The sequence below is a fragment of the Rhea pennata genome, chromosome 18 (assembly GCF_028389875.1).
Source record: "Rhea pennata isolate bPtePen1 chromosome 18, bPtePen1.pri, whole genome shotgun sequence".
Taxonomy (NCBI): domain Eukaryota; kingdom Metazoa; phylum Chordata; class Aves; order Rheiformes; family Rheidae; genus Rhea; species Rhea pennata.
The window spans coordinates 2105454-2124536 of NC_084680.1; the positions used below are offsets into that span (position 1 = coordinate 2105454).

A 19083-nucleotide genomic window follows, 5' to 3' on the forward strand; every position below is an offset into this window, starting at 1 on the left:
CCATCAGCTGAGACCACTTGCTCCTTTCTGTGGCAGATGGACAGCTCCTATACCTATAGAGATACACTTATTTGGGTACCATCCTTCACTTCTTCAGGAAGGCTGATCTCCCAGCTTTGGCCTGCCTACCTGCCACTGCCAGGGCTCTCTATGTGCCCCAGGAACAAACTAGCCTCCAAGTCCACTCTTCAAACCTTTGCCCTTCAAACCAGCTGCACTCTCCCCACAGACACCACTCCACCTTTCTACTGCATGCCCTTGTGTTTTGAGCACTGTGCAGCCATGCTTGAGACCTCGAGGGGGGGACTTAGGACTGCTTTTTTTTCAGGGTGCACCCTAATAAAGCACCAAGGTGGGAAGGACCCCAGGGGCTGGGGTGCCAACTTGTTCCTCAGCACTAGAGGCAGCACTCAGGGAAGTAGGGGTGGGCTACACCCTCTTAGGGCATGTGATGCTACATGCCACCTCTGACAAGCAGCCACAATAGAACAAAAGCAGCTGGAAACCCAACTGTCTGTCCCCATTTAGCATCCCCTGAGGGCTGTTTGAGCAGGCCAGGAGTGTCCAACAGCAAGGCTGTTTCACACACTGCCTACATTTTCTGCTGTTCATCTCTGATCCAAAGACTCTGTGAATGCCCAAATTATCACACCGTGGAAAGTGCAAATACAGCACTGTGCAATATACTTACAAGCCATGCTTCTGCCTCTGGTGCACCCTGCTTATGCAAACACCATATTGGGAAGACACAGCAGGTCAAATCCCTCAATGGGAAGACTGTAAGTCCCTGCCTCTGAGGGCTCTCTGGAGACTCTTTCCAGGGAGGAACTCAGTAGTTCTGCCATGTGCAAATACCCAAAGGTTTCACAGCTATAATTCAATGCAAATTCTTTTCCAGAAACTGGACTTAGAAAGGAAAAGTATCTTTCCTCACAACACAAATGACTTCTCATGTGAAGGGCTAAAGAAAAAAATAAAAAAAAGAAAAAAAAACACGTGTTCAGCACCTCCATATGATTTGCATTTGGATGCAGCAGACCCAGTGGTCTGTAACCTTCTGGCAAAATGAGCACAGGTTCCTCCAATTTTCTGAGGTGTTCTTGTGAAGAACCTGCATCTGAAGAGCAATTAATGCCACATATGAGTCAGAGAGCATCAAACAAACTGCAGCTGGGGAAGGGAAATCATTTCACTGTGGCTGGGTCCTGAGGGATTACCATGGGCTGCTTAGATAAAATATGTGAATTGAAGTTCCTCTATGCTATGTTTGCATTGCTGCTGTTATCCTGTGCCAGCCTAACTGAAGTGAAGGATGTGATTTAAGAAGTCGACTGACCTCACCTCAAACCAAGGTCATAGTGGGGCAACAGACTCAGAATATCACTATCTCACAGTTAATACTGTTCTGTAAATGTCCCTTAACTAAAGGTTTATAATGTTGATTACATTGAAATAGAGCATGAAGATGGTCGCTCAGATGTCTTTGGTGACTCTGCTTAAAAACACACAAATTTCAGTGGTACCACTCAGCAGAACCAGGATGATGAAACACACACAGCAGCCCAGGATTGATACGGGAAAGAACCACTAAACTTTATTCCCAAATGGTATTTAAAAAAACTAACAAAGATATATTGCAGGACATGGAAATTTATGGGCCCATGGGGCACAGCATGGCATCTGCGGAGCAGAACAGTCAACAGAGGAGAGAGTGGGAGAGGAGGAAGCTCCTGCTCAGATCCGGTGAAGTTGAGCCTGCTGTGTCACCCAGAATCTCCATCCACTATCATGGTTGCTTCAATTCAGAGCCAGGACACTGAAATACGAAAGTCAGCTGCTGACCTGAACTTTGTGCCAGACTGCTGTGGGGAAACTTGGCCCTGCTTCCTATGGAGAGCAGTCCCAGAGTGAGGGCTCACAGCTAAAAGGGATCTCAGTTGGTTACCTGGGCTCATCTCTTCCTCCAACTCTGAATGGTGGAGTAGAAACCCTTGCTCCTCTAGATTCACCAGCCAAATTCCCAAACTTTCTCTATTCTCTGTGAGCTCCCAGTATTGGCTCTGCTAGTCCACATGGTGCTTGCAGATAGTTTCAATCCCAAATATTCTTTTAGTGGATACCAAAGGTCCTTCTTTTAAGGACCTAGGGTTTTCCTGTCATGTGAAATCTGACATGTGTTCTCCCACTATGGGAGCAGATGGAACACAGGGGAAACTCAAAGAAACACAGCCCTGAGTCCAGCCTTTGTGACTGCTCCCATGGACGCCTGGAGCAACAGGTGTAATATAGACCTAGTTGTACCAGCCACATTGACCCCGGGAGACTGAACAAGGCCTGTTGTCTGGCCCTGGGGCTACATGGTCTAGCCTAGCTGTGTCCAAACCACCAACCTCTCTCTCCCTTCAGGACAGCCTGTACATCCCACTGGGGAAGGCCACTGGGAATGTTTCCTGGCTCATGCTAACTCTCAAATCATGACCAAGAAAGCTGGGGACAGTGCTGGTGGTTGGGGTCAACTCCATATCAGGGAGTCACCAACACGTTAATCTTATGAGGAATGGCAAGACAGCATACAGACCCATGTCCTCTTTAGTCAAAAGTACTGATATAACTACTAGTTCCAGTGAAAGCATCATTTATGGCCTTGATTGGCATCAGTCTCTGTCTGGCCAGCTCTGCAGGACCAGCTATCCCATCTCAGATCAGGGCATGTTGACAAATACCCTTGTACACTGTGCAAAGAATAATATTCCCACAGACCTGTTTAATCTGGGAGCAGGCCTCTTACACCTGGGCAGACAAATAAAATTGAAAGAATCTCTTTCATACTAAAGCCTCACTGAACTATCCACAACACTACACGCCATTTCTACTGTGCTTCAGTCCCACAGTTGTTACTCCACAGGACCAGAACCAGAGGCACTGCTGGAGGAAGGGTCAGCCCAATCTGTGGTAGGGCACACACCAACACCAGCACCAAGTCTTCGTGGTCCTGGAGAGGGGGCAGCTGGCAGTGAAGGATCACTACAGAAGAGCCTCCCAAAACAAGATACCTTCACCCCACAATAGGCTGTAAGTCGTCTGTCTTCCTTTACACCATTCTTGTGCAGGAGGAGCAGAGGAAGAGTAGACTTCAGCCAAGGAGACTAGGCAGCATAGAGAAAGCTGGAGAAAGGCTATGTGAAGGCACTTCACCTAGCCAGGGTCTGACACAAGCTGGACAGCAATCCTCTGTCTTCAGTGTCCTTTGGGAAAGGTTTCCTACCTTAATGTTTCAGGTGTTAGGACATATCATTGAGTTCCTCATTCTTGAGCCTATACCACTGTGCAAGAAAAGTTTCTTCTCACTCAGCGCAAAGGAGCCTGGGGCATCTTGGGAGGTTGTAGTTAGCTCTGTCAGTTCAACTTCTGATAATCAAATATGCAAGGTCATGGCTGGTTCTAACTGAAGATAAACATGTATATCAGTGCTGTTTTCACTGTTGTTGTACTCCATTTCACTCCACTGGTCTGAAGCCACCAAACTGGCACAAGTCAAAAAGAGGCCATTCTCCCTTTTCCAGGCTGAAAATTTTCCTTATTTTCACTCTCCTGCTCCTTGATGCTTTGCTCCTCTCAGCTAGCAGTACAGGAATCCAGCTGGAATGAAGATATTTTCTGGGAACTTTTGCTCTTGAGCAGAAGGTTTCTTGTACTCAAACATCAGCACACAACAAAAGCTTTATGACAGCTCTGAGGAATGAGGAGCAACAGATGATCTCCAGACTTGTGGCTGAGCTGATGATCCTTGTGCCACACACTGCATTTCATGTCAGCTCCCATTTCCTTTTGGTCCCTGGTAAAGCTGCATAATGTTCTTCTACAATGCCTCTGTCCCAGCACACTACCGACAGTTTCCTACATAGGCACCATGGCACAGAGACACTGGGATCCATAGGACACTACATCGGGCTTCAAGAGCATGAGAGGAGGCCTCCATGTAGGTCTACCACCATACAGCAGCAAGACCCTCAGTTGAAGGCTCCACCGGGCTAAACACTGTACAAGCACTTTTTGGATGGATGAAAGATCCTCGCTCCAAGAACTTACAGTCTATAAGAGCAGAGCCACAGCTCCACTGCTGTCTAGACATTACACCTACTTACACCCACAAAAAAATGGACCTAGTAGAACATCAGTTTTTCAGAACCATGGCCTAGCAGGCAGCTGATCTAGGGGCTGGGAATTGATTGTTCACTTCTTTCTCTTAATTTGCAATGCAAGAGCATTTCTAGCCACAATTTTTTCCACTTCGAGTTTGGATCTGCAGCCCTGGCACCCTCCTCCAGCCCACAGGAGGAAACATGGCAACAAAACAAAGTCCCAGCTCACAGTGGACCCAGATCTCCCCTGTTTTGGCCTTACAAGCTGTCATTGCTGTACTTGTCACTGTGCATTTGCAACAGGATGATGAGGGAGGAGGCAGATCACTCCATCTTTGAGTCCTGGGTAAGGACAGTGGGAAGAAATCTAGACTGCCATTGAGCTGGGACATGGCTCTTACATGACACACATCTGACAAAGCTTTTCTGAGAAGAAATATTAGTTTGTTAGTTTGTATCTTGATAAGGCACATCCTCCCACCCCTCAACCTGTCCCAGGCTAGCGTCCCATGAACAGCCTGCAGGACCTCCACATGCTTGCCTGGCACCTCAGCACTTGGGCATACTCTGCATGCAGTGCCAGGAGACCCTAATCCCGAAGGCCACGTGACTAGAAACACTGCAAGAACAGATCTGTCCCTACAAGGTTACTGGACAGGTGTTTTAAGGCTTTGAACTATAAGACAACTTTGAGGGCTCACTGAGTACCCCAAAGCCCCTCTCCTTCACACTGCACTGATTCCCAGTCTCCAGAGAGGCTATTCTCCAAGGCTGGAGGAGCAAGAGAAGAGGAAGGCCCTGGGACCAGGTGGGGAGGGAAAGTAGGAGAGAATCTACATTTCTTTTGGAAATTTGGAAAGCATCCTGAGGGAATTAGGTCCCCGGCCAGCCCTCCAAGATCATTTGTTTTTTTTACAAGCAAAGCTGTTCAGTTCCAAATTACATCTGTTAAAAACCTTAGCTAGGAAAAATGTACTCTTGGTAAGTCCCTTCTCCATTTTTAACCATGTTTTCCATACAACAACTTAGAAACTATGATTAAATAAATACCAGTGCATCACTTTGTTCTCCCTTTCCCCACTTTCCTTCTTCACTCCTGATCCCTCAGACAGTTAATTTACAGTTTTTGTGATACTCCATCATGCCTCACAGGAGCCAGCCAGGTCAGCCCGAAAGCTGATTGTCCTTCCTAGGCTCCAGGTTCTCTGCAACATCTTCCAACTCATCCAGGATTTCAGAGAAGGACGGCCTCTTAAATGCATCTACCTGGAAGAAAACATGAGAAGTTGAAGAGGACAGGAGGTGGTTGTCACGCAGCGGGTCTCCTGGGTCCATCAAGGCTGGACAGTAGTACTCATCCGGCATCAATGTAGGCCTGGAGGCCACATCTCCAGCAGTGGGTCTTCTGGCATCACTGCATGAGTGTCAAGGCCTGGGCTGCTGCAAATAAGCAGCTGTACAACAGATCCCATGTTGTGGGCTGGTGCAAGGAAAGGCAGCCTGTAGTGAGTTGCTGAAAAACAGCCCAACATACCAGGCCAAGCTTGCTTCCCAGTATCCACAACAAGGAGTGGGAAATGTCAATCCCAAAGCCTGTTTGAAACATATAGGGCCAGAGGTTATGGAGAAGGGAAAGACTTGAGGGTGGAATCAGAAGGGAGATGCCTTGTTCCCCCAGCCTTTTCACAATATTCAGGGTCTCATTGTCTTGTTTCCCAGATATAGCTCATTCTCTGTGGGCTGTGATGCCCCAGCTCTGCCAGTTCTATCAGGGAATGCTGGAGTCCCCAGAGAGGTGGTTCACCCCTTTTCCTCTTGAACTAGAGAACTCCAGATCCCCCTCCATCTCTTACACTACAGACCAGATCTCATATCTTGTAGGAGACACCACCAACTCCTTCTGCATGGGTTAAGGCTGCTAAGGGGCATGCTATCTGCTTGACCCACAGGGACGCAGTATGAGGAACTACACGAGCCAAAAAGCTCCCTGAGCCTGTACACTATGCAAGTGCAGAAAAGAACAGACCTGAGGGCCATTTCTGGCAGAAGCCAGTTATTAGATCAACTTGTGTTAGAAAACTGCTTTTCAGATACAAGCTGAATATATATAAATCTAAGTCAGTTCCTGATGTGAACCACTCCTCTGATTTAGTGTAAGTTATTCACATGTCCTTAGGACCAGTGCTAGAATCCACATCCATTTGCTGCTGCAAGCACCTAGCAATTAGCTGCATTATAATCACCCAGCTTCTCCACTTTCTGGCAGAGTAACAGCCTTTGTTTTTCTTTTCATTTAAGAGATTAACTTGAATCTTTGCTTGCTTTCTGCTTTTCCCCTTGAGGCTTCAGGCAGCATGGCAAGGGTCTCCAGCTTTCACTATTACCTTCTATGTCAAAACAAGAAAGGTTGGAGAAACATGCTCTGATAGTATCAGCAAGGCTAGTAACAGCAAGCTGGCATCCTCCAGAGAGGGTCAGCTGTCACCTCTGCCTGTAACCTGACCTTGTAGGAACTGGACACCACTCACCAGCTCAAACTCCTCCCCTGGGGCTGATATGTAGCAGTTTGGAACATTTTGGCCTGCTTTTAATGATGCAAAGGGGAAACGTCAGGAGCTGATCCAAAATCTAGGGCCACATTGCCCAGTTGTCTCACATTCTGATTTTCTGCTTTGCCATAATACACAAACTCAACACCTTCTCCTAGGGGCTAAACTACATGATGGATAAAAGCATACTACTGCTCCAAGAATGTCTTGTCATTTCACAGCTTGGGTGGCAGAGCCTGGTGTGCAGTCACTGAAGAATAGGTTCATAGGCAGGTCACAAGAATTCTAGGCTCTATCATAAAGTGTGATACAAACCCAATAAACCCAGAGGAAAAAAACTAGCAAGAATGTTACTCGACAGCAGCAAGCAGCAAGGTCCATCACCCGCTTGGGACATTCGCTTATCATCCCTTGGAAGGCAGCGACATCCAAGCCATAATCCTGTGGGAAATGGAGAGAGCATGGGTCAGTAACTAATCTGGCAGAGAGGAACTGGTCACAGCTACACGAGATCAGGGCTGGAGCTTCCACAGGAAAAGGAAAGTAGGCTGGTGAAGTCCCAAACCTCTCTGTTGTTCATAATATTTCCCACACTTCATCTGCATATTGAAATAGACCTTTCCTGGGTTTTATCCTCCTCTTAGCTGCAAATGCCATCTTTCTACTCAAAACCACTAGTAAAAAGAGTATTTACTGTGAGAAGCAATGAAAAGGTAGAGGAGACTCAGCTATAAACTTCTTGAAAACTTTTTGCCGTTCTCAAAGTATCAAAGCACATAAAATCTCATGTATTAAAGCATTTAGGTTCTCTATCACAGCCACTGATGGCTCTTTCTCTGTCACTGATGGCTATGCAAATGTACCTGGGAGAACATTAGCCCTACCATGAGTGCACAGATGGTAAGTCATTAGCAGAAGTGGGAGAAGTTGCAGTGCCATTCTGCTTGCTCTGTGCTCTCCCCACTGGGCAGTTATGTGCCCTCCAGGAAAAACTCAGATGGTAAAGCAACAAGGGTCACAGAGATGGAAAACTGCCGGTAGAGGAACCAGCACTAGGTCAGGTGCTGAGCAGTTAACGCCAAGATCATGAACTGAAGATAATCTGGTCTTCCAGCAAGAACTGAGAATTCACAGGATTGGGCAAGTTGTTTCCTAACTACAGCTTCACTCCTTGAGGCTTCAGAGTCCCTCATATATAATTCTCCTTCATCTTGTGAACACACAGATGGAGCGTTAGTTCCCGTTTAGTTGATAGAAACATAGAATAATCTCTGGTCACTGCAAATTCTCTGCTTTGTTCCTACAAGATTGTTTGGAAAGAAACAATTTGATTTTTCTGCTGGACATTTCACTCCTGCTCAGGACAAAAATAAAGGAGCATAACCCTTTGTGGGAGAGAAATGTTGCAAATGTTGAAATAAAAAAGGCCATGTTTTCTAGGGAAGTCCACTGTTTCCACATGAACTACCTATTAACTCCAACACAGCTCATTTCAAAGTTGTAGTTAACCTGCCACTTCAATGTAAAAGCTGAAACATCAGTGCCAAATAAAGTATTTTGTATCAGTTTGCTTAACAAAAATATTTTATCTCAGATGGTTGATCTAACAAAAGCACTGAAACTATACATGATCACTCTCGTCAACTAAAAAAATTGACTACGATTATCTCATCAAAAAAACCCTCTAGAGAGAAATCAGACCATGCATACCTGTGTATCTATGTACACAAATACACATGCAGCATTACGTCACTTGACTGTCCTGGATTCAAGCCCATACTGTCCAGATCTCTCTGGTGCAATGGAGAATGACTGTTAAATTTGGCTCCAGAATTCCTTACCTGAGTCCTAGGAAGCACTTCAGGGTCAGCTGGTATCCTGCCCAGAATTTCACAAAGGACAATGCCGAAGGAGAACACGTCCACCTGTAGGAGGATTGGATAGAGAGAGAGAGGTGGGATTTGGTATGCACAGAAGTAAAGCATCAGAAAGGGGAGTACCTATGACATGATCCTTCCATTAACTATGCAAAAACCCATCAAAGGTCTTTTGGAAATAGAAGTGGCAAACCCATCTTCTGCAGCTGAACTTCTGGTAGGTTCCTGAACACATCCAGAAACTCCACAACCTCACTTGGGTCCCAGTCTTTTCTTTGGGAAATGTGGTCCCATGCCCTTGTTCAATAGGTTCAACAGCTGGCACGTCTACCGTAGCCTGACACCCCACATGAATAGTCCACAATAGTTTAATTGGGTTGTAACTCCTCAATCATTTTTCTTGGAAATACTTCGCTGACTTTGTCCAAAACAAGAACACACTCTTCTAAGAGTTTAACTTAGCGAGGCCGCATAAGCAACTTTCAAGTCTAAACAGAACATTATTGAGCAAAGGTCCAGGTACAAGGACAAAGTTTCCCAGGGACAGAGGGAAGGGCTTTCCTGCTGTTGGGACACATCACCAACAAGCAGAGGAGGCATTCCCCATGCTCATTCAGGAGCTCTGAGGATGATCAAGGAGCTGGGAAGCAGTAGCATACCTTCCGGTCATAAGGCTCTCCTCTCAGCATTTCAGGAGCCATCCAGAAAGCTGAGCCCACCAGAGATAACTTCCTCTCCACATCCTTCATGGGCAACTCCACCACCTCCCTGGCCAGCCCGAAGTCAGTCACCAAGGCTTCACGGCCCCGTGGGGTCACTCGAATGAGGCAGTTCTGAAAGCAGTCCATGAGGACATAGCATGAAATGCCCAGGCAAGTAAGAACCTGGCAATTCTACCATATGGCACCTCGCAAGTGCTCAGCCCCACCTCATTGTTACAGGCTCTCTCTTTGCCAGAGACCATCATCATCCTGGCAGCACACACTGATGAGCATGGAGCAGATGCTAGACCTGGACTGATCACACCTGGAGAGATTTGATGCCTAAAAAAAAAGTCTGTTGAATGAACTGCTCCTCAGCTTGTGTCCATAGAAGACTTTTGGTTCACTGTCCATTCCATGTGTGGGCTCTGGCAGGAGCCCTCATTATGTGGAGACCTCTGCCCACTCACCACCACAGCATGTCCAACTGCCTGATGATACAAGCTCAGGGCTCAGCACTGGCCCTTAGTCCTGAGAAACCTGCACTGAAATTTGCAAAGTTGCTTGGCTGGGACATGATTATCCACATCTTTTTATCTGAAAAAGACCTAGAAGTCTGTGCTTCAGCTTTACTTACTGCTCAGCCAAAGGTGTGCAGGATTACATCCACAACCTTTCTTACTGACCAGGACTGTATGTTCCTTATATGCTGGCTGTGACCTTCCTAGGCCCTTGGCACTGTTTTGCAGTGCCCTGCATAGTCCTGCAGAGTACAAAGCAAAAGCTAGACTATCAGGTAGGCTTTTGTACCATAGTACAAACTCAAAAAGAGAATAGGTTCATTACAGATCAGGTTGTACTGTCTTCAGACAAATCGGTTTCAACCAAACCACCTATAAAGTTGATTTTCTCTTCAGTCATATGCTGGTTGTTGTCCTTTTGGTACAATTTCTGTAGAATTCTCTCAAGATTTCTTGAAAATCCTAGTGGTTTCAGCCTGTTCAGTTCTCCAGGATTTCCTCCTCCTCATCTGCTCTGAGAGAGCTAACACAAGCAACAAAGACCTCTCCAGATGGCTCTCACTAACACCAGATTTCAAGTGAATGCATACACTTGTCCCTCTCGTATCTTTAGAAACCATCACTGCAGGAAAGCCCAGGATTCCTGGGGAAGGACAAAACTCTCCCAGGGCTCAAGCACTGCAGTGAGACAGAATGAACAAGCACTGACCTCAGACACTCATTAACTTTCCACAAGCAGATCTGGAAAGCTCCTGAGTTCATCAGTCATTACCAAATAGGAAATTACTTCTCAGATGACTTCAGAGCATACTGGCCAAGAAACCTGTGGTCAAAATGAACCAGGCTGTTACCTAGTCCTTCCCTTGGTGTTCACGATTTCATAGATAGTAACTGGTCCAAGCAGACAGCTCTGAGATTAAAAAGGTAAGTTTGCTTTCTGTGCTGACGTCTCTCAAGACTGTAAGGTTTGATTGGTTTCACCAATGCTTCATCAATATTTCAAGTTTCCTTTAAAAAGCTCACAGAGCACTGACAGAAAGAGCCTGTAAGAGATACACCACTACTTGCATGGCATCAACTGCAAGGACTTGCAAGCTTCAGTTTCCATAAATGATCAGGCCAGCCTGTGGGTTCAGATGACTCTGATATGGTCCAGGCTGGTGGCCAACCCCGAAACTCACATACACTAATGTATCTCTCTCTCTCTGATATTGTGGACACACTGCGGACTCACCTGAAGTTTGGGTAGGTTTTGCCCAAGAGTAATCGACAACAAAGCACTGCTCCACCATGTTCCTACTTCCACATCAGTGGGAGAGGAACGGCAGCAGCAAAGGCTGTCCCTACAGACATACCTGAGAGTGGTAAATTCTCAGCACTATTCTTGCTTCTATCCAAGTACCACATGCCCAGGTTGAGGCACAAGGCAGACCTTCCAGACAGATGGTCAAGCCACCAAAAACATGATGTGCCTTTGCATTACACCCAAAGCTACTGGCCTGTCTTCAGACACCAGTCTTCACTGGTTGCATGCTGACAGAGTGTGAAACTACTGAGCAGGTCACTAACCTATAATTGGGGACTGAACCATAAGGGTATAGGAAGTGCAACCTCTCACCATGTGAAGGAGGAGAGGCACATCTCCAGAGCTCCAGTGTTGCTCTGAATGCAGACAGAGCATCATCCCGCACAACACTTACTCAGAGAGCCTGTAACCCTGTAACCTTCTTACTTTCTTCTTATTAACAACAGCTTCCTCCTTGCTATGAGCAGGAAAAGAAAAACATAGGTTGGGCAGAGCTTCTCTTGTAATCATAAGCAGAAAAAAACTGCAATCCTGCACATGTTTCCATTTAGTTCCTTTTCTGACAGCAACCACGCTAGGAAGAATATATTTTTATCTCTGTCTGGGTTTCGTGTTTAGCAAGTGATGAATGCACTGGAATTAAAGGTTTCATCAAGCTTCCCTGCCAAGCTAAGATGGAGCAGAGGACCAGCGCAAGAACTAAGGCCACTGGTCCCTCTACTCAGTCTGCCTTCAGCAATCCCCTTCCATCTGTCTACCTTGGAGTTAAGATCTCGGTGGTAGATGTTCTTGGAGTGCAGGTAGATCATGCCTCTGGTGATGTCAGAAGCTAAGTCCACTTTCTCCCTCCAGGTCAAAGTGATGTCTTTGCTGGCCAGAAGTTCCTCCAGGCATCCCCCATTCACATACTGTGAACAGAGAGAAAAAATGGGAGGCTCTGTAGCTGGGCACAGGCAATTCTGAAGCCTAGATGTTAGTCACTCACCAGACTTGAGAATCCCTCTTTTGAGATGGAGGTTTGAAGTGCCCTGGAACACAGGCACCCTAAATAAGATCAGGGCATCCCTATGCTCCATGTAGTAGTACAAGTATGCCTCCAGACATGATGAGTCACAGCAGCTCTTTGGGCCCTGCCCCACTGCATGAGCATAAGCCTGTACGGCAATGCAACAGCAAATTAACCCCTTAGCAAACAACTTTCTGCACCTGCAGCAAGATGTGTGCTCTGCTGTTCTCTCACAACTTGCAGGCAATCGCTGCAGCCCCTTCCTGGGTGTCTGTCTGGAGCCTGGCAGTGCCACGGAGTGCTTCGCCTCTGCACATTGCTATCAGATGTGTTACATATTAACATATTGCTCTGTTATCTTCAGGTATTCTTCACATCCAGTGGTCATCTGCTCCCATTCTCAGTCTTATTCATTTAGCAGCAGTCTGCTCTGTCCCTCAATGGTATGCTGAAACCTACTCTCTTATAGCACTTCTCACTATGTCCTAGAGTTCTATGCCACAGGGCTCACTACCACAGTCCTCACTTACAGGCAGCAAAGCAGAGGCAAAAAAAACTTGCAGTGATTCTTTCAAGAGCTGCAGACCACTAACAGTATAGAGAACAAGGCAAGGTTTCTCCAGCACCAGCTTAGGCTTTTATGTTAGGCCACAGCACCATGCCAGAGCCACCTTAGAAGTCCTGTCAGCCTGCATCTGCTTTGTTTTCTACTCTATCCCTTCCACCTCCTGGCTCCTCTAATATCTCCTGGCTGGCTCACTCTGCCCTTCTGGTGGCATTGGGGCATCCTGGACACCTCTTGGTTATTATTTCTGAATCTCTTGGCCCTGCAGTGACTGTGCCCTACTCCCTCTGTAAGAAGCTATGGAGGTGGAAAGATCAAAAGCCTCTGTAAGTACCAAGAAATCTTGCTAGCCCAGAGTCATTTACAGGCCAAGGTGTGAGAGGTGCCCAGATGTGCATTACAGGTTATCTGCCATCCTCTCTGCCGAAAAACTAAAGGGTCTTTGCCTGCCCGCTGCACAGTTACAAGCAGAAATCTTTACCTCCAGAATGGGGTACAGCTTGTCATCCTTCACGCATATTCCAAGGTACCTAAGGCAGAAGGACACACCAGAAAAAACAAGCCATTAGGGTAACAAGCCCTTATCATAGTACTGCCTTAGAGACACTGACCTATACTTGAGCCCTTACCAGTCCCCACCACTCAGGGACAGGGGTATGCCCACCTGACGATATTGGGGTGGGACAGCTTCTGCAGCAGGCTGATCTCACGCACAATCACCTCCTGGTCCACGTCATTCTTGTAGATTTTCACCACCATCACCTTGCAAGTGGCAGCCTGGGTCACCTGAAGCCAAGGTTAGATTAGGAGACCTCTTAGCTCCCAGGGGTCTGCCAGCCTCTCTGGGCAATGGCATCCCTTTCCAGCCAAAGGCCCAGATCACGTTTCCTTGTTGCCATGGGCTTTGCAGTCATTTGCATAACTGCAAGGTACTATCCCTCCCACTTAAGCCCCACTGCAGTCATGCCTACATACAAGCAGCCAGGCTCCTCCTGTCCCAGCATATCACAATCCTCATTCCCAGCCAAAATTTGGGTGTAACTTTGGCCAGAGGAGTTCCTCTATCTAAACTGCAGTACTGCAGAGATGCTCTTCTCCCCTCTGATGCCCTCCATTCAATGTTCCTTCCCAACCACAGTCTGTCTTTCTGTCTCCGTCCCTTCTTCCCAACCCTCCTGACCCCTTCCTGCCTGCATCTTATCACTGCACAAGGCTACTAGACACCACCCTTTTCCTTGCCGTCTCCAGGGCCCCTTCCCATGACCAGTTGCCCCCTGCACCCAGGCTCTGCTGCACAAATACAATGAAGGAAGTGTAGCACCAGCTTGTTTCTCCCCCAGACCCTAATATGGAAGCTCCAAGTCTAGCCTTCCCAGCCATATGTTAACCTGAAACTCCACTGTTCCTAGGACTTCCCTCTGGCACATATATAATAAGCCAAAGAAAATAAAAAGCTGCTCCTCTACCCTAAAACATGTAACAGACTGAAGCAAGCATTTCAAGGAGGAAATCTGGTGTTCACAATGGAGGTATCAGGACTTGACAACACTGAATGTGGGAATTTGATGTGGGCCACTGGACACACAAGTATCTCTTGACACTCACCTCCCAACAGGACCATCCAGGGTCCCTGCACTGTCACACATGACCTTTTGGTTGAATATCCAAACAGCAGTTTCCAGACCACATCATGGGGCACCATGATACCTTTAGTATTTCCATTCTCAGTTAAAATCTGCTTTACAGAGAGCCACATACTGGTGGGTACTAGGTATAGCCTAAACTGATGTCCTGACAACTCTCTCAGGGCTGACAAAGAATCCAGCCATATGTTTAACTTACTTTTTTTTTCTTTTTTGCTATTTATTTTAAGATCAAAATAGTTTAAACACAACTTGAGTTGGCTTAAGAGTAGTGCTCCGCAGCCCAAAGCCTGCACTCATTGCTCTCCATGCAGGCCACTTATGGATAAGGTTACCAGGATAGCTGAGGAGAACAAAGAGCTGCATGTAAGACTCAGCTGTGCTGGAAAAACAGAAAGGCTCATTTTAATCAGGGTCACAAAACAAATTGTCTTGGGAACCACATGAACTGCTGCTTCCTTCCCGAAGGAATGCAACCCAATAGCTGATGCTTATCACTGGAAAAACCTTGCTTCTGTATTCACATGGGTCGTAAAGAAGCCAGGGCTCTGACAATATCACCTAATGGGACTTCATAACCACAGAGTATGAGTCATTAATCAGATGGAACTGATTACTAACCATAACAGTACAGCTATAACTATAAAAGATGCTATCAGGCGTCTTTGCCTGAAGACTGTGTGCCCTTATGCCCAGGATGGAATACAACAAGCAACAGTAATCTGGAAGCTCTGAAATGCTTTAAAAGGAGCTAACATTGAGTTCTAGTGAGACTTACTAGCTCTGCACAAACTCTAGTAGAGATCTACACTGAGCTTCCATTTAAAGCTGTGTTTTCCAGATGGATGCCAGCAGAGTTTAGAAGCACTGCCTGGGCACAGGTAGAGTTGATGATCTGTCTGCAGGGAGCACTCATGGCAATGCAAAGTGCAGCCTAGTCTAAACCCAGTAAAACAGAGAGAAGAAATAACTGAAAAACAAGGACACATCCAAAAAAAAAAAAAAAAAAAAAGTGGTGGGAGAGATGGGTGAAGGGTAAGCAGAGAGATGAAATGAATAACCAAAAATAAAAAGAGGTTAGATCTATCCAAACTTTTTCCAAGTTCCTGACTTGAGATCTATGCTTTGATTTGGGAATGAAATGTGTACAGGATGACTAAACAACTGGGGGAAAAAACTGTCCAATAGCTCTACACAGCAGCACAGTGAGGAAGGAGCACATCTACACTGGAGAAATGAAGCAGAAGAGACACAGTCAAGCCCATAAGGCCAATCCTACCCTCACTAGGCACCAGCACCAAGAGCAACACCCATCGTTTCCTCTAACAAACATGAAACCCCCAGCAGAGTGTGGTCCTATGTTCTTCCTTCCCGCTCCTCACCCTATACCTCTGTCAAATATATTGTGATGCCAAACCCTTCAGGCCTCTTTAGAGGCAAAATGTGCCACCTCAAAAAATGCGAAGTTGGAAAATGCTTTCTTCTAAACTGCAGGACCCAGTCTGCATCACTAGGAATCAGACTTCAGGTATCATTGCTCTGTCTTGCACACAAAGATTGTGCTGTCAAGTGGCGACAGAGAACTCCATGAGCTTATGCCTTTCTCCAAGTATTCATTTTTAATTTGTTGACTCCTTCCTCTCCAGCAGTAGCTCATTGCAGGCATCGTAATCAGGGTAATGAAGCAATCCCATAATGCTAGCCATCATAATTCTGTGACATACAGCTCTTTGCTTTATTAGTTCATAACTCAGTCATAGTCTTCTATCAGCTTCTTCTGTTATTAGCTTAGAAAAACCGCTGGAGTGAAAATGCAGGAGATGAATTCCTGCTCTGCTCTGACATGATCAGACTCACTCTCCACTACAATCCTTACCTTGAACTAGAGAACAAGCTGCTAAAATGGAGAAGATCAGAAGAAGATTAAGGTTGTCTTTGTGAAAGGATAAAATCTGACACTGGAAAGCTGCAAAATGACAGGAAGTGGGATCTTGTTTCCTAATACATATGAAGATTTTTGAGCCACATAAAAGAAGTGCTCAGAGGTTCCTCTTGATCAATGCTTTAAACTAGTTCCAGAAAAAATGATTCACTTTGCATTTCTCTCCTGCTTTCCAGCATCTCAGATCTCTGCACACTAGATAGCTGTCAATGAAAACTCATGTTTTCTCCATGAGAAACTCATACTCAAATAGCTCCTTATTCCACACTAGAAAAGCAGAAAAGGAAGAACAGTACCTTATACCCAGCTCATGCAAAATATTATTCACTGACTTTCTCATGCCTGTTTCTTGTTTCTGAGTTACATATGGAACCAAATGAATCCTTTTTCTTTAGCCAACCTACATAGAAAAACCTCTGAATGTGGGCTTAACTGAAGGACAAGGGATGGCAAAAGCAACTAGCAGTGTTTGAGTGCCAGTATCGCAAATGTGGCTTTGGGGAGGCTCTGTCCACCCTGCTGGAGCTCTTTGAAAGACAGTATCCATTGGCAAAGAGCTTTAAAGGATCATCATGAGTAATGCTGTGCAACAGGAATGCTGCCAATCAGGGCTGAGCATCTGAAGGAGACTGGCTGACTGAGAACACAAGTAATCTACGTACTTGGTTACAGTTGCGCTTGAGTCCCCAGACAAATGTCAAATTCCCCAAAAGCACAATCCCAAGTCTTCCTCCACTGTCTTCTGACCCTTTGACCCATAACATTTAATTCAAACTTTTTTTTTACACTATTTTTTCTCCTGCTATTTCAAAAAGTTATTTCATTCATTCACAATCTGTGCCTCCAGCCTGCCTACTACTGGAATCTCATTCACTGCCAGGGCAGGATTAAAATGTCACATGCAGAGGAAACAGCAACTGTTACTATGAAAATCTGCTAGATAAAAGAAAGAGAAAGCAACAGCAACAGCAGCTTGTGTAGGTGGGGAAAGCAGTTACTGGAGGGAGACTGCGTGGTAGGGAGAGGTATGTGTCATCCATTGCTGCAGTGTGAAAAGAGCTGCCATAGACCTATGGGTGAACTTTAGGCTCAGAGAAGTGAAGTAAAGCTGTTCAAAAGGAATCTCCAGCCATAGACTATATATACAACAGAGGATGAGGCGGAGGTTAGCAAAGACAAAGGCTTAAGAAAGCAAAATACAGTGATCTATCTATTTTGCTATCATGCTTTCTGCTGCTCCAAGGCCAGATACTGTCAGCCTGACTTGACTAGCTGCAACAGGGCCACATTGCTTACATCAGCCAGGGATCTCACCCGGAATAACATCAAAGTACTGCTTTGGCAGTAGCATCTTGTGTTGGTCCAGGAAAAACACGTGGTCATGAGGTCCATTCCAGGGCCTGGTCAAGCTGAGAAGCCAAGGAAGATGGTAGACTCAGGCCCCAAATCTGTTTCCACTGGGTTTGTGTCACATCCCAGCTACCAAGGTCAGCATCAGAAGCTACATTCTGGATCTTGTGCTTGCCCAGAGAGTGTTAAACAAAATTCCACACCAGTGGAGTTCTGTGCAGGGAATGACTCACAACAACCCCACTGAGAAAAGCAGCTTTACTTTGGTGATAAATCATCATGCATTAGACATCAGCTTTCAGAGATCTACGGGTTTCCTGACAAGAAGGCAGCAGAGGGCAGAAGTCAACAGATCAGCAGTCCTTCCCTGCCTGACATTACCACAGAGGTCCCCTGCTTTCTACCAGTATCACTCTAACGCGGAGCAGTAAGGCACCAAGAGAGAGATGAAGGAGCTGGTGTCTCCATGAGCCGTGGATGGCAGGTATTCTGGGACACACACAGAACTTAATTTTGGGCTCTTTTTCTCTATATGTTTTACTTTATTTTTGACAACAAAACCTGTACAGAGCATCCTGGGGTTACCCAATATCCATGTTTAGCTCCCTAACAAGCCTGTTGTATTGTTAGGTTACAATATCAACGAACATTGCTCAGTCAGGTCCTGCCCTGTCTCCTTTTTCATTGAAAGGCAGATCAAACCCTTCAAGGTTCCTAACAGAAAGAAGATGCACATCAGAGGAGATATGTTGGGTGCATAGAGGGGGTGTCTCCTCTCTCTTATCCCAGGCAACCTGAAGGGTGAGCAGGCACGGAGGAAGATAACAAAACAGGCTGGTGGACAGGTTCCTGAGATAGGGAATTGTATACATGGACATTTGGCCAACTACTATGCTGCTGCCATGTGGGTCAAGGGCTGCTTGCATGTCAGGGCGACCACCCCACACTGTGTTGGGTCACCCACAGACCTTTTACCTTGTAGACCTTGGAGAAGAAGCCACTACCTATCAGTTCAGCGTTGAAATTTTCCCAGAACTCCAGTTTTCTGACAGCCGTGCGGAGCCTCTGCCAGCGGTCAACATGGTAGTAGGTGTCAGATGATTCACCATAGTACTGCATGGGGCTAGCGGGCTCTGGCGCGATCAGCCCTGTCTCGCACATCATGGGGCAGCAACTAAAACACAACACATTTTATGGTAAGCCAATAGCAACACTCACATGTCAAACAACTGCACTAGAGACCTGGTCTGGATGAAGCCACAAGAGTGATGGGAGAGAAGACAAGCCACTGCTCAGCCATGAAGTACTCCAGAGCATACACTGCACTGGGAAGCATTGGATGCCTTCTCTTTGATAAATCAGTCTAGGTTTAGGCTTGCCTTATGCAGATTATGTTTGGATTTTTTCAGAGTAGGATTTAAAGATGTCGAATTACCACATGTTCCTTTATACCTTTCAAAGGTCCAGGGTGGATAGGATGC

At 46.2% G+C, this 19083-nt stretch overlaps 1 protein-coding gene across 1 annotated transcript in view; it reads right to left on the reverse strand.

Moving 5' to 3' along the window:
• Positions 1 to 1572: 1572 nt before the first annotated feature.
• Positions 1573 to 19083, reverse strand: part of LOC134148697 (dual specificity testis-specific protein kinase 2-like) — a 37614-nt gene continuing 20103 nt past the window's right edge. The window contains exons 2-9 of the mRNA XM_062591111.1: positions 18578 to 18776; positions 13332 to 13453; positions 13149 to 13197; positions 11855 to 12004; positions 9228 to 9401; positions 8533 to 8616; positions 7046 to 7132; positions 1573 to 5408 (exon numbers count right to left, since the gene is read on the reverse strand). Of these exons, the coding sequence (XP_062447095.1) occupies positions 5307 to 5408; positions 7046 to 7132; positions 8533 to 8616; positions 9228 to 9401; positions 11855 to 12004; positions 13149 to 13197; positions 13332 to 13453; positions 18578 to 18766 (957 nt within the window). The 5' untranslated portion in view covers positions 18767 to 18776 and the 3' untranslated portion in view covers positions 1573 to 5306. The remainder of the gene's footprint in view (positions 5409 to 7045; positions 7133 to 8532; positions 8617 to 9227; positions 9402 to 11854; positions 12005 to 13148; positions 13198 to 13331; positions 13454 to 18577; positions 18777 to 19083) is intronic.